The sequence below is a fragment of the Schistocerca cancellata genome, chromosome 1, assembly GCF_023864275.1.
Source record: "Schistocerca cancellata isolate TAMUIC-IGC-003103 chromosome 1, iqSchCanc2.1, whole genome shotgun sequence".
Taxonomy (NCBI): domain Eukaryota; kingdom Metazoa; phylum Arthropoda; class Insecta; order Orthoptera; family Acrididae; genus Schistocerca; species Schistocerca cancellata.
Window position 1 is genome coordinate 512336894 of NC_064626.1, and position 15457 is coordinate 512352350.

The window sequence follows — 15457 nt, forward strand, 5'->3', positions numbered from 1 at the left end:
GCTATCACAGTACAACATTTTCTTCCTCTAAATCAATTCAGGCATACCTTCAGCTCCGAATGGGTTTCGAATCCATATGATTTTGTCAATTTTACTTGGTTTAAAGTAGTTTTTGATCATTTAATAAGCTGTGGTAGATTATCTTAGGAAACAGATTTTGTATTGCAAGACAAATAAACTTCACTGGAGATTGGAAACTGGTGCTGCAAAAGAATAATCATGGATAACTTCATAACTGATATTTCTATTGCATAGTGTATTTTTTTTCTGAAAGCCGAAATCTTCTATTTTTAGTTTTTAAATATGCACGTTATGTCCTCATTTGGAGGGATCCAACACCTTTAGTTTTGAAAGATATCACATTATGGTGATAGTTCAACAAAAAAATTTGTTTACAAAGTTTATGGCACCTTGTACTTTTCATCCTAAAAACAAGCATACATTTCTTGCCATAATTTGAATGTACAAAACAATACATGGGCACATATTGTCATAAGTTGAAACAGTACAGCAGTGACGTGCATTTGGCTCCAACATACGTATGCAAGTTTTTCTTTTTCTTTTCTTGTGTAGTTTATTCAGAAATGTTCTAAGGATTCTTTCACTGGAGTAATCAACTACTTTAATGGGAGTGCTTCTCTGTGAATGCGGAGTATGCCCACATTAAATATGAAGCTTTGTTTCAAATAAATACATACAATCCTCCAAAACAGCCAGATATCAAATGGCCACAATGAATAGACATACCATTGTGCTTTCTCCCCTTGAAATTGCTCGTAAACATGTGTTCAGTATCTCGAATACATCTGGAGCTTTGCTACTAGCAAGGCACATACTTTGTGAACCAAAGTCAGTACTTTGATTCATAGTCTCTTTATCGATCACTGTTGCAGAAAATGTAGGTTTTGGGTCAAATACTGTATATTAGTGTGTTTCATGGGAAGATGCATTACAGAAGCTAAAGTGATGCATTACAGAAGCTAAAGTTCTGAGAGAGATAACATTAAACCAGTGGCATAGACTGAACTTTTCATTAAGGCAAGCAGTTACAAAAGAGTAATATGCCATTTATTAAAAATAAAATTACCTTTTTGCCAATTTGTTCATCAATGGGTTGTAAAATTCGGACATCAGATGGCACAGGAGATGCTTTTCAATTGATAACAGAGCTAAAATTATAAAGCTGTTCAAGTTTGTGGACTGCGTACATAATTCTTTATTCATTTTATGGCTGAGAAGGTTCTTTAAGTTGAGGCGCTGGATGCAAGTCTACTTCAGAAAAGTTCAAAGGGTTTTACAATTTTGCAGTATGCAGTCTGGTGTCAATTTAACAATAACCTCACCAAATCACCAAATCTGGGAATATATGCAACTACTAGCTGTGATCTTAAACAGGCGGGAAAAACAAAAAAGAAAAAAAAATTATAACAGTTGTTTGTGATTGTAATGTAAGTTCAAGGTAACACAGTTTACACTGATCGCAATTATGTACATTTAAAAGTTTCAAAAATAAGAGAGTTCAGTTTACTGGATCTATCTTATAACTGCATCATCACAGTTTCCAAAATTTTACAGTAGGTTCTTTCAGAAAATCTGTGAAGTTCAGTTTTCAACATGTCTTGAAGTCTTTGTGTTCATATTTATTGTTGTAAGCTCTACACCCAGTATATCAATGAAGGCATCAGTAAGAGGGGAAATATCAGGAAAAGTTTGTGGAAAGAAATTGAAACTGACAGCTTGCATCATGATTTAAAATCACCGATCAGCAGAATAGGCTTCTTTGTCTTATTACATGGACCTGTTATTTTCCTGAAAAATGAAACTGGTTGACTGTACTATAAGGTTTTTGCCAAACGAGATCCAGACCTCCACCACATGGCAGATACTTTACAAAGCTGTTTCTTTGCTTTCTCATCTAAAGCCCAGATTCTTTTGGTTAGTTGGAAAAGAAGTAACGATACCATAACAAGTGAGAACCAATATTCTGCATTCTTTTACCTTTGACACAGCATGCAGTTGAACTTGATCAACAGCTGTGACATAGTGAATTATTGAGGACACCTGTGAGAAATTACAGGTATCAGCTGCCTCATAAGGAATATCTGAGACATAATTCAATTCACTTATTTGCTTTCTTAGTTCATCCATGGATGTGTTTGAAAAAGAAGCAGTCAAGTCATTGTGTGTTATATTTTACACTCCTGTAAACACAGAAGAATGTTCTAAATGAAGTTTGATGTTTTTTCCATATTCATTGAGAAGGTGGAAAGAGTTCAGTACAATTACGTTTAATCAGCTTTTGTGTAGAATAGGGTGTCCTGACAAGCACTAGTTGCTGTTGTAAACTTGTGTATTGAAATGCTGTATGCAAGATTTCTCGTTGTAATTCATGATTCAGTTGTAGGATGACCTCTTCTCTTCTGGGAAATTGCAGGTGGCAAAGTCATGCAGCAGTGTCCCACATTTACACTAATGCTGCACTGCTTTGATTTCCATGATTTTACTGCTCAGAAGCATAATAGGCATTGAGCTCGATTGCTTACCTTTACGGCAAACAGCAGCGTACCTATGCAATACCGTATTGCAAAGCCTATGTTGTTGTGAACAACACAGACACTGGACTATCATGTTTATCTGCCGACACCGGCAAGCAACTTTAAATTAAAACGGCTCCTCCGTTCTGGAATACGCATAATGGATATACAAGTGCATGTTGTAGACACATGATTGACGACATGTGGGAATTTAGATCTGGCCATGAAGCGTGTTCAGGTATCCTAATGGTAAGGCAACTGCTCGCAATACGCAGAAAAACCGGATGTGAGTCCTGGCCCAGCACAAATTTCCATTGCCTTCATTCCATTATACAGCTGATGCTTGTCCATATTCACAACTGCGAGTACATTTCATGTATACCTATGCAGTGGTTATTATAAACTGGTGAGGCTGTTTATGGCATTAAGATAACAAAAACCTATGTACTACATGCATAATTAAATATTTGCCTTAACCACCAATACGTTTTCGATAGCCCCAGAAAAAAATTACAACTATTCATTGTTCAAACCTCATGCCAAGATCTGCTGTTGCCCTGAATCATAATGCATAGTGAGCCCTAACTTAAATATTTTTTTGAGAATCATAAAAAATCGGCAGTGCTAATCGAAAAATATTGTGTACTATGACATTTGTCAATCTATGTAAGGAATGCTGTTAAACTTTAATGCTGCCATTAGATTTGCCTTTGTTTCCAGTTTATACTGGAGGAGCAGTGCTTACCTTGCATCCACTGAATACACTCCACTGTATTTAGATTAGATACTATGCTAATCTGTAATGTACTTGATGTGGTATAAAAAATAGATAGAGCCAAGCATATAACCAAATGACACACAGATATGGGGGGGGGGGGGGGGGAGGCACAAGGCAATAACTTACAACTTTATGTTGATATTAAAAAAATTTCACCTTGTACCCCTCTTACGAAGTACGAAGGAAAATATTTTACTGTACATACCTTATCTTTTCTCAGGAATATGCCTTATAGATGAAACCAACACAGAAGAGCAAGACAAAAGTGAAGTGAAGGTGGACTTAGGCTTTGTTTCTGGAGTGAAACCAGCATACACACTTCCTGCAGATGATGACAGTAATACACCAGCTGTTGGTGACACAGATGCAAGCTTAGAGGAACTAATGGCACAAATGAAAGCTGTATGAATAAGTACCAACAATGTGATGTTTTAATTGATGTAATTACAAATAGATGCATTTTTTCCAGAAAAATGTTTTTATCTTATAAAATTTGTTTTTCCCTTGTTGTTGTTGTTACCCTCAGTCAAACTCAATTCAGTCAAGAGGATACGTTTGTCATCAACATACAATGTGTGTCCTAAAATTTATGAAATATATTATTTTGCTGGCCCACGTCAAGTTGTGTCTTGTTTGGATGGTTCCAGGTAAGTGGGGTTGATGTAGGGGCTCTCAGCCTTGTAGCACACCCTAGCTCAGTCTGCTCCAAGCATCAGTGGTGCCAGTATCGCTGATTTGCTAACTTGGCCATCAGTCCTTTTTTCTGGGCAGTCATAATTTTTGTAGCACTGTCCCAATTTTTTTCAAATGTAGTTTCAGTATATGGCAGTAGTTAAGTTTAATTCTTTTTCTTTGTCAATTGCCTTTCTTAGCAGATTGAATGAGTTCCAAGAAGTGCAAGTGCTCCTTCAATAAAAAATTACAAAAAGAATTTCCATTCTTCAGTGACATTATTTCTTCTGACTCAAAAGGAAAAGTGAGATGCAACACAAGTGCTTCTGCTGTTGGACTGTGAGCTGATACTACTAACTGTACTTGTGGAGGTGTTGGAAGAAAAGGTCAGTTCAATGTTTTTACCAAACAACAAGTGCTACTCGGCCATGGACTGAGAGGGGTTGTGTGAGCTGCCAATGTATTGCATAATACCGTTTTCCCGCATGGATAACGTATGGAGCAGAGGAATAAAACACAACTTGCTCAGGGTGTATACGACCCGGGACAACCGGGAATTCCGGGAAAAACCCGGGAATTTTTTCATCCGGGAGAAAACCGGGAAAAACCCGGGAATTTTTCGGAATTCCGGGAATTTTTCATTGTTTTAGCTTTCAGTTACATTTTTGTAGTTTTGACTGCAGAATTGATTCTCTAGCAAAGAATGTTATTGTATCCTGCTACTGGAGAATGATACTGCAGCAATAAAATATAAACGAGAGGGAAAAAAATAAAACTGCAGTGGCAAAGGAAATGTGCATTTTACGACAACAAAACACCGTGCACGCACAAGCGTCTACAGATAGCAAAAATATGTTAAAGGCCGTAGGGCGCAGACTGTAATTCTTCGTAACAATAAACTGCTTGCTATGAGCATGACGTCACAACTGTTCACATTAGGTTCTTTTGACCAGTTGCCAGCGGTCTGTTGCGCATGCGCATTTGACTCGCGTATAAGCAGTACCTTCTCTCGCTTCCCGCTTCTTGAAGTTTGGCTGTTAGCTGCATCGGTGGTAGCAGCAAGCAGCCAGATGCAAACGAGAAAATTTTTCTCGCGCGCCCTAGCTGCCAGATTCGCGCTTGCACAGAGTTGTCTGAGTTGTAGTGGGGAGGGTGTTAGTCTCCACGTGACCCGTGTTTACGTTAAGTGATTTCGCTGCTTCTCTTCGTGTACAGCTCCCACGTCAAATGAAAACAAAACGGTTTTCTGTGGCCGGGAGCTATCAAGTGAATTAAAATACATTCACATAATTACGGAGGGCAAAAATATATTATTAATTTCAGTTTTCTGATTTTATTTTATTTCCAAGTTAGTAGCAGTCAAGCATTAATCGCCTTGCAGAAGAATGAAGTTATTTTTGCAAGTTTGCTAAAGAAATTCCGCCGAGGCAATCATTTTATTTGAAACGAAGTGTTTCATTTAACAATTTTGGGTACTTCCAACTGTTCGGTGAATTTCAAGTGCACGTTATCATCTTCTGCCATGTATGGCATTATGCCATAATAAAGAACCAAACATGAGATCGTAGAGTACTGGTACTCCAAGAAAATTTACATCCCAAAAACCACACTGAAAAGCTTAATATCAGATGGGACCTACTTCATTGTGAATCTGGAAAAAACCAATGTGCACTTCAAGCCGAATTAGGCATTTTAGTATGATTCACGAAATTTTGATGCCTTTTGGAGTATCCTCTGATGCCCTGTTTCTTTTATGGTGTAGTGTAAGCTCTCTTAGTGCTTTATACACACGAACATGCGGGCTTCCTACACCACTGCAGTTGCACACGCACAATAATTCGTTTTTGGCGCTCTCTGGCAACTGGTAAATCGAACCTATAACTAACAGTATTGCGAACGGTGGTTAGAAAAGCGTTACTTTCAAAGTAAATTTCTTTTTACGCAAGATGAATTATGTTACGTGTGTGAAAGTGGGATGGATATCTAAATCATAGAGCGTTCGAAACTGAACAGTTTGAGGACCAGCCACTTCAAGAATTTCGAGCCGAGGCATTTATGTCACAATTTTAAATTTACTGGCACATTTGTGTGATGTATCTTAAAGTATATCACACCAAAAAAAGACCAATATTACACGTGAAAGCTTAGCTTTTCTTGTAGATATACGGTACTGTGTACATTAATGTAAACCGTTAACTTTTCCTCTTGTGTGTTCGCGCTATGTAACCAGTAATCTTGCTAGTGGCTGACTATAACACGTGCCCTATGCTCGGAAAAGCTGCTGTCATCGGCTGGCGAGATCTCGTGGCTTGAGATATGACTCGCTTACAAAAGGACATCACAACCTCGGTTGCAACGCTCCGGAAACTAACAAGCTGTGTTTGGTGCAATTCGAATTTATACTTTCGTAATACGAAAATATGCAGCGTATATGTTGCTGCAAATCAAAGGTCTTTCCAAAACTTCTCTGCTCCGGCTTTTCTTTTTTTTTTTCCGGGAAGTTCTACGCGATTATATAAAACGTTAACCATTCAAAGGATTGATAAGTTTTACAGTTCCGAGGGAACTTTTTCTGTGCTAAGTGACAGTAGGTCGCCCGGGAAAAAGCATATTTTTTAAACGGGATATCCGGGAGAAATCCGGGAATAATCCGGGAATTTTTTTTTCCTTGTCCCTGTATACACCCTGTTGCTGTAGAAACTATGAAAGCATTGTTCCTCACTAGATTGATTTATGATGAAATTTGCATTGATTTATTCATATACTGTTGAAGAATACAGACATGCTAAAGAAAATCCACAGCTCTGATAAATACAGTTGGACTGTTCACACTACTTCATCATTGTATTTACTGCATTTAATTAAGATCTTTTCAGTTGCCTTTTTGTGCAGTATCAAAAGTTGTAATATACCCTACACATGGGGCTAGAAAATAAGGCCATGTTAAATTTAGTGCACCACTGTTTGAGACCATGTCATGGCATATACTTTCAAACAACATTGTGCAATCAAATTCCACACAAAATTTGACAAACTGTATAAACTCATTAACTGCATAAAGAAGCCTACCAGGAGTATGCTCTTTCATATGTATAAGTTATGAAGTGAATGAAATAGTTTTAGGGTAACCAGAAATGGGCAGATGATGATCCGTGCTCGGATGGCCACTAACAAGCCAATATGACTTGTGTGCATGGGTTGTTGAGTACTGACCATTGAATGGCTGTTTCGGCTGTTGGTAGACATTCTAAACATACCGAAAATCATTGTGTATCGCATTGTTGTGGAAGAATTGAACTTGTGAAAGCTCTTTGTTAAGCTGGTTCCCAAACTGTTGATGCATGAGCAAAAGGCCGATTGAGTGTCAGTCATGGGTGAACTGAAGGAACGTCTGAACATTTAGTCAAGTTTTCTGAACAGTGTTATTTATGGTGATGAAATTTTGACATTTCAAAACAACCCAGAGATAAAGTACCAGAGTGCTCAATGACACACCCCAGAATCCCTGATACAGAAGAAGGTGAGGATGAGAAATCCAAATTGAAGAAAATGTTCTTTGTCTGTTTCAACACCGAGTATGTGGTTCACAAAGGTACTCATCTCTAAAAGTGATAGTGGGCAGTCGTATTACGAGTTTCACCAAGTTAATAATGTTAAAAAATCTGTTTGTCTCTTTAAGTGGTAGCGGGCGGATGTACGAAGAGTTCCGCCATATGAATATTGTTCAAAAATGTGTATTCTAATCGGACAGTAAAGAAGTGCTATAAACGTCATTTGGCAGATGAAGTGTACTAAAAAAACCACCTGTTCATCATTCTGTGCCACACGGAGAATTCTGCATCAAGAGGATCGAAGCAAACAAGAGGAATGAGGAATTTGTGTGAGCAACGGAGAGGCAATCGTCATAACCAGCTCTATGCACAATGGCAATAACGAGAAGTACGTAAATTTAAATGGTGGATGTTGATTTTAATTTATTTCAATTATTCTTTCAAAATTTTCCTTTTAATTGTTTAAGGAGCAAATTTTTAATCAGTTTCCAATATATATTACATTTTATCCCTCCCCCCCCCCCCCCTTCCATTATTCAGCGGCGACCATTCAAAGGACGCGGCACCGAGCGAAATATGAACAAACCTTACAGTTGTTCTGATACTTTTTTTAGGTAAGTGATCCTTTTTGTCATTTCAAAAAACTACTGAGGCCTTTGTTGTATTTGTTACATGTCCGTGAGATTGGGACTGTTAACAACCTGAAGGAACAAATCAAAATTAATTCTACCTACAAACGAGACATGCCAGGAGTGCGGATTGCAGAAGTAAAGGAAGGAAGCTGCTACGCTGTATGCTGATATGGCCACACTTGGCGCCGTCTCTCTCGCAGTAGATAATCTCTTTTCCTTCCAATTAATATCCTTTACAGAAAGTGTATTTCTATAGGAAAGATAAAAGTTTGCCTAAAGTCAACATCGCAGTTCAAAATAAGTCATTCGAATTTTGTAACACCGTATCACAGAATAATCAAGTTCATTAATGAATATGCATATAAAACTGCTTTATTTGAAAAGTACCGATAAAAACAAAACTTTTTTTAAATGGTTTTTTTTTTCATAATTTTATTAAACACTGTTCACAATGGAATCGAAGGAAATGTCCATTGTTGAAAACTTATTACAAAATGTAATATGCCATAATGTCGGAAATCCGAGCTTGGCAACAGTTGAAAGTAACTCACCAACTCGCTGATGGCTACTAATACAAACAGGCTGGCATCCCACTGTTAAAAAATGATGACACTGGTAATATAACTCATCATGATGTCACTTTAATGACGCTCGATGAGACAATTTCTCAGGTCTCACAGGAAACATTTTTTCAAATAGTGAAACCAAAGCGAGCAACAGCGAAAATTCCTTTGATTATTTGCTCACTACGTTGCAAATGCAAGCACAGTAAAAAGTTCACAAAAGCAATGCAAATACTAGTGAGACACACACTTTGACACAGCTCATACAAATAATAACCCAACAGTTTGCACAGCAAAATCAGGCATTTAACGATTTCAAGAATAGTATTAGTCAACAGTCAGTGTGGTGAGCAAAACTATATGCACTGAATTTTCTGACGATTTATCCAGTAAGTTCACAGAGCTCAGTCAACAACTAAACAAGAAATAATTACTGACATGTCCGGCAGTATAAATATGTTAACAAAAAAGGTAACTTCCATAGATTATAAAACAGGAACAACTTGCAGGTGAGTACAAAATCTTAGTTAAGCATATTCTCAAATTCAGGAGACGCAATCCCAAGTGGATGTGTTGGCAAAAAATGTGACAAATGCAGTCAGCGAGCTGCAAGACGTATGCAAAAACCTACCTACAGAAAAACACAAGTTGAATCTAAGAGTAGATCAGCTAAGTTTAGAGTCAGATATTGCCAAAAAACAGAGAGATAAGTTATGTGCAGATGTAAAGGAAATAACTCAAAAACCTGAAGCCGGGATGCTGGATAAGGGCAGCACCCTTGCTGAAGAGGAAGTGTCAGAATGCAAAATCTATGTAGTTACTGTAGAAGAAGCTCTAAAAGAGAAAGAAAGTCAACTCCTACATAAATAGACTCGCGTTTAAAGGAAGCAGAGGAAAGGTTACGAGGCAGTGTTAGCAAAACTACTAACATTCCAAAACAACATATGACAGAAAGCAAACCTAGAGAAGTTAGATACATTCACGTAAAAGAAGGCAGGATCCTGAGAGTGTGCTTCCTGGCATACACTCTGGAACCATTTTAAAATGTCTGCAAGTAAGTGTACATCTGTGTCCATATAAAAATTTGCATATTCCTCTAAATTACAGATGTTGAATCTGCCAAACACTCACCAAGTGGCCATACTCTACATCCGATATGACAGTTTGCTGGAGTATGTGGTTATATCAGGCAATGTGATTTCACTGAGTTTTGCCCTCAAATCTAGATATTCGTATGGAAAAATCCCTTACCATTATGGGTTGAAACTTAGCGTCTTCAGGAAATGCACTGAGATACAAGTCCCATTGATGCATGGTTTCAACATGTTTCTGAAGAGGTGCCTGCATGGATATTTGTGAGTCCAGACAGTGCAGCATAATTTTCTTAGAGACTCTCTTTGGAAAAGAGCTCTGCTGTCAGGCATGAGACTAACCTGATCTTTACTCAGACTGGAATCATACAAGGACTTAACGGGGGTTGTTCGTAGGACTGATAAAAAATATTGACTTTTTTGCTGCCAGATAGTTCTGTAGCATGTTAGAAATATCATCTCCAGTTTTTAGAGTTTAATTCCTACTGAAAATGATGTAGAAGCCACATCGTTTCAACCAATACGTAGTGATATGTGTCCTTTTGTATATGACTATGTCCTTGATTGCGATATTTTATGATTTCCTGCTATCAGAGAAGACATCTGTAGAGGATAGAATGCTCTGAACCCATTTACAATGCAATTAATTGTGATTTATTAAAGAAATGCACACATGGTGAAACACAATATCTGAAGGATAGTTTTAACAACCTTATTTAGAAGAGAAACCCTAAGACGAAAATTTGTTTATCTATTACTATTAAAATTTCCTCATAAGATGCTCTTCTGATGTTCAATGATTGTAGTACTGTGAAAATCAGGACTCTAATGAGTGCAGGGTTTGATGCAGGTTACTTCACTGACAACTTGTTGAAGAAGATTGTTGATGTGTGTATTGCTAGTTCTAAATTGTCAGTTAAGGATATTGCCAAAAGAGAATGACAGAAGTATAAGACTAGAAGAAGCCCGAATATCAAAGAGACCAAAATACTGTTGTGGCCAACGTTAAGGTACTTGTTTCCGGCATAAATGCTAATGAAAGCTTTTTTCTGCATTCCCCACAACTTGCAAATAAAAGGGTAAAATCTGCTACAGACTTTTTACAAACTATAACACACCTTCCTGTGGTACAAAATTTTTCAAAATGAATTACTGTCCACTTTATTTAAATTTTTGTGAAATGAAAATATGTATCATACATATAAATTTCAAAAATTGTTATGAGAGCTCTAAGAGTGCTATTAACAACAGGTACACAGATTTGTTTATCTAATTACTATGAATAACATATCACATTTTGGAAGTGATAAATAAAGTAAACTTTGAGAAAACGTTCCACGTGTGACGATAGTATGTCTTCTTAAAGTATCCAGCAATGTGATGATCAAATTAAGTGGCAAAAAATTGAAAAAATACCCAGTTTGAAGCCAATAAAGTGATAACAACATGGGCAAAATTTGGTTCAGTTATCTCTCTGACAGTAAAAGTTACATTAGCCTATGTGTAACCATGTATTTTCTCATAAGTCCTTCCCCCTTTAACAAGGAAGTGAGCATCGTACCAGCTTAAATAGTGGATGGTAACAGGTTTGTGTAAGAGTAGTTGGCAATTCAAGTTGCATGAATTGTGAATAGCACCATGGAATTTGCTGGTTAGAAGGCAATGCAGTGTTTGACCTGCCAGGATAGCTGAGAGTACTAATGTGCTGCTTCCTGGAGTCAGGTAGGTGCGCCAGCCCTGGATCGAATCCGCCCGGCGGATTAACGATGCGGTCAGTATGCCAGCCAGCCTGGATGTGGTTTTTAGGTGTTTTTCCACATCCTGCTATGTGAATACCAGGCTGGTCCCCACATTTCACCTCAGTTACACGACTCCCAGACATTTGTACATGTTCGCACCATTTCATGGCTTACACTAGACACAGACAGCTGGGGTACACTAACTCCGACCCAGGGTGGTTCAGGGTGGCGACAGGAATGGCATCCGGCCATCCTCTGCAATTACCACCGCCAAATCCATAGTAACAAGCCCGACCCTACATTGAAACAGGACAAAGGCCTAAAGAAAATGATGATGTTATGAAGGCAATGCAGTGTTTCAGCTTTTGTTATCCAATGGCTGCCCACAAACATAGCAATCAACTGCTTTCTTGTGCACTAATTTATTTTCCCAGAATTTGATCATAGAAACATTGGTGCTAAAAGGCAATGCAGTGTTTCAGCTTTTGTTATCCAATGGCTGCCCACAAACATAGCAATCAACTGCTTTCTTGTGCACTAATTTATTTTCCCAGAATTTGATCATAGAAACATTGGTGCTATAAATCACACCAACTTTCCTTGCAAGTTCTTCAAGCTCAGAGAGCAACCAACTCACAGGATCATCCATAATGTATAAATCAAATTGATTAAGACTAGAGTAGATACACACACATACGACTTGATATACTGCTGCAAAACGTACCTGTCATTCTGTGAGAGTAGTATCTGAGACTGTGAGGTGACGCTCACAGCCAACCACAGGAGTGAGAAGCCATTAAAAGTCAGCATATACAGCAAATGATATTCATTCTTTGTAGAGAAAATTCTTAAATTTAAAAAGTTATTTTCCTTGGTGGACATTTCTACATGTACTGAATCATGTGCGCTGCAGTCCACATGATATAACATATCTAGTACATGTTCACACCATTTCATGGCTTACACTAGACGCAGACAGCTGGGGTACACTATCTCCAACCCAGGAGTTAGTGTACCATCTTTACTGATTTGGCAAGAAAGTAGCTAGGATATGTTTTTGAGCCAATAGTAGTGTTGTTTCTCGCCTGGGGAGATTAATTTTGCATGTGTCACAGATCCATTTGGAACAGTAAAGGTGTCCAATCACTTTGTGTGTAACAGAACCATCATCTGTCTTGTATTCCTTCAGGCTGTATATGTAAATAGATATATGGGGATTTTGCCTCTCAAATTTACCAAGCTCCTGAAGGTGCCTGGGGAATTCAATACAACCATGTGTATAGTACTTGCAAATATCTTCCACTTAGTATAGATTTGTATGCTGTGCATTTGTCTTGTAATTTCTCTCACAAGCCAGAAAGGATCACACAAAACAGCATTGTTGTTATTTTCGACATTAATAATGCTCTTTTTTCTAATTACGTCATCTAAAATAGGAATCTAGGAGCCTTTCACATACTGGACCGAACACAAGCTCTTGAACGTCCAAATACAGGACTCTACTAAGAGCTTTCTTGGAAAATCATAGTCGGGACTCTGACAGATGGGCCTATAATGGCCTTAGGTTGTTGTTGTTGTTGTTGTTGTGGTCTGGTTTGATGCAGCTCTCCATGCTACTCTATCCTGTGCAGGCTTCTTCATCTCCCAGTACCTACTGCAACCTACATCCTTCTGAATCTGTTTAGTGTATTCATATCTTGGTCTCCCTCTATGATTTTTACCCTCCATGCTGCCCTCCAATACTAAATTGGTGATCCCTTGATGCCTCAGAACATGTCCTACCAACCGATCCCTTCTTCTACTCAAGTTGTGCCACAAACTCCTCTTCTCCCCAATCCTATTCAATACCTCCTCATTAGTTATGTGATCTACCCATCTAATCTTCAGCATTCTTCTGTAGCACCACATTTCAAAAGCTTCTATTCTCTTCTTGTCTAAACTATTTATCGTCCACATTTCACTTCCATACATGGCTACACTTCATACAAATACTTTCAGAAACAATTTCCCGACACTTAAATCTATACTCGATGTTAACAAATTCCTCTTCTTCAGAAACGCTTTCCTTGCCATTGCCTGTCTACATTTTATATCCTCTCTACTTCGACCATTATCAGTTATTTTGCTCCCCAAATAGCAAAACTCCTTTACTACTTTAAGTGTCTCATTTCCTAATCTAATTTCCTCTGCATCACCAGATTTAATTTGACTACATTGCATTATCCTCGTTTTGCTTTTGCTGATGTTCATCTTATATCCTCCTTTCAAGACACTGTCCATTCCATTCAACTGCTCTTCGACGTCCTTTGCTGTCTCTGACAGAATTACAATGTCATCAGCGAACCTCAGAGTGTTTATTTCTTCTCCATGGATTTTAATACCTACTCTGAATTTTTCTTTTGTTTCCTTTACTGCTTGCTCAATATACAGATTGAATAACATCGGGGAGAGGCTACACCCCTGTCTCACTCCCTTCCCAACCACTGCTTCCCTTTCACGCCCCTCGACTCTTATAACTGCCATCTGGTTTCTGTACAAATTGTAAATAGCCTTTCGCTCCCTTTATTTTACCATTGCCACCTTTAGAATTTGACAGAGTATTCCAGTCAACATTGTCAAAAGCTTTCTCTAAGTCTACAAATGCTAGGAACATAGGTTTGTCTTCCCTTAATCTTTCTTCTAAGGTGAGCCGTAAGGTCAGTATTGCCTCACGTGTTCCAATATTTCTACAGAATCCAAATTGATCTTCCCCGAGGTCGGCTTCTACCAGTTTTTTCATTCGTCTGTAAAGAATTCATGTTAGTATTTTGCAGCTGTGACTTATTAAACTTATAGTTTGGTAATTTTCACATCTGTCAACACCTGCTTTCTTTGGGATTGGAATTATTATATTCTTCTTGAAGTCTGACGGTATTTCGCCGGTCTCATACATCTTGCTCACCAGATGGTAGAGTTTTGTCAGGACTGGCTCTCCCAAGGCCGTCAGTAGTTCCAATGGAATGTTGTCTACTCCCGGGGCCTTGTTTCGACTCAGGTCTTTCAGTGCTCTGTCAAACTCTTCACGCAGTGGCATATCTCCCGTTTCATCTTCATATACATCCTCTTCCATTTCCATAATACTGTCCTCAAGTACATCGCCCTTGTATAGACCCTCTATATACTCCTTCCGCCTTTCTGCTTTCCCTTCTTTGCTTAAAACTGGGTTACCATCTGGGCTCTTGATATTCATACAAGTGGTTCTCTTTTCTCCCAAGGTCTCTTTAATTTTCTTGTAGGCAGTATCTATCTTACCCCTAGTGAGCTAAGCCTCTACATACTTACATTTGTCCTCTAGCCATCCCTGCTTAGCCATTTTGCACTTCCGGGGTGCTGATCTCATTTTTGAGACATTTGTATTCCTTTTTGCCTTCTTCATTTACTGCATTTTTGTATTTTCTCCTTTCATCAATTAACTTCAATATTTCTTTTTACCCAAGCATTTCTATTAGCCCTCGTCTTTTTCCCTACTTGATCCTCTGCTGCCTTCACTACTTCATCCCTCAAAGCTACCCATTCTTCTTGTACTATATTTCTTTCCTCCATTTCTGTCAATTTTTCCCTTATACTCTCCCTCAAACTCTGTACAACTTCTGGTTTAGTCAGTTTATCCGGGTCCCATCTCCTTAAATTCCCACCTTTTTTTCAGTTTCTTCAGTTTTAATCTACAGTTCATAACCAATAGATTGTGGTCAGAGTCCACATCTGCCCGTGGAAATGTCATACAATTTAAAACCTGGTTCCTAAATCTCTGTCTTACTATTATATAATCTATCTGAAACCTGCCAGTATCTCCAGGCTTCTTCCATGTATACAACCTTCTTTTATGATTCTTGAACCAAGTGTTAGCCTTAGGTTAAA

At 38.2% G+C, this 15457-nt stretch overlaps 1 protein-coding gene across 1 annotated transcript in view; it reads left to right on the plus strand.

Annotated features, from left to right (window-relative positions):
* Positions 1–3796, plus strand: part of LOC126178331 (ubiquitin-like modifier-activating enzyme 5) — a 115739-nt gene extending 111943 nt beyond the window's left edge. The window contains exon 7 of the mRNA XM_049924523.1: positions 3533–3796. Coding sequence (XP_049780480.1) covers positions 3533–3720 — 188 coding nt within the window. The 3' untranslated portion in view covers positions 3721–3796. The remainder of the gene's footprint in view (positions 1–3532) is intronic.
* The last annotated feature ends 11661 nt before the right edge of the window (positions 3797–15457 follow it).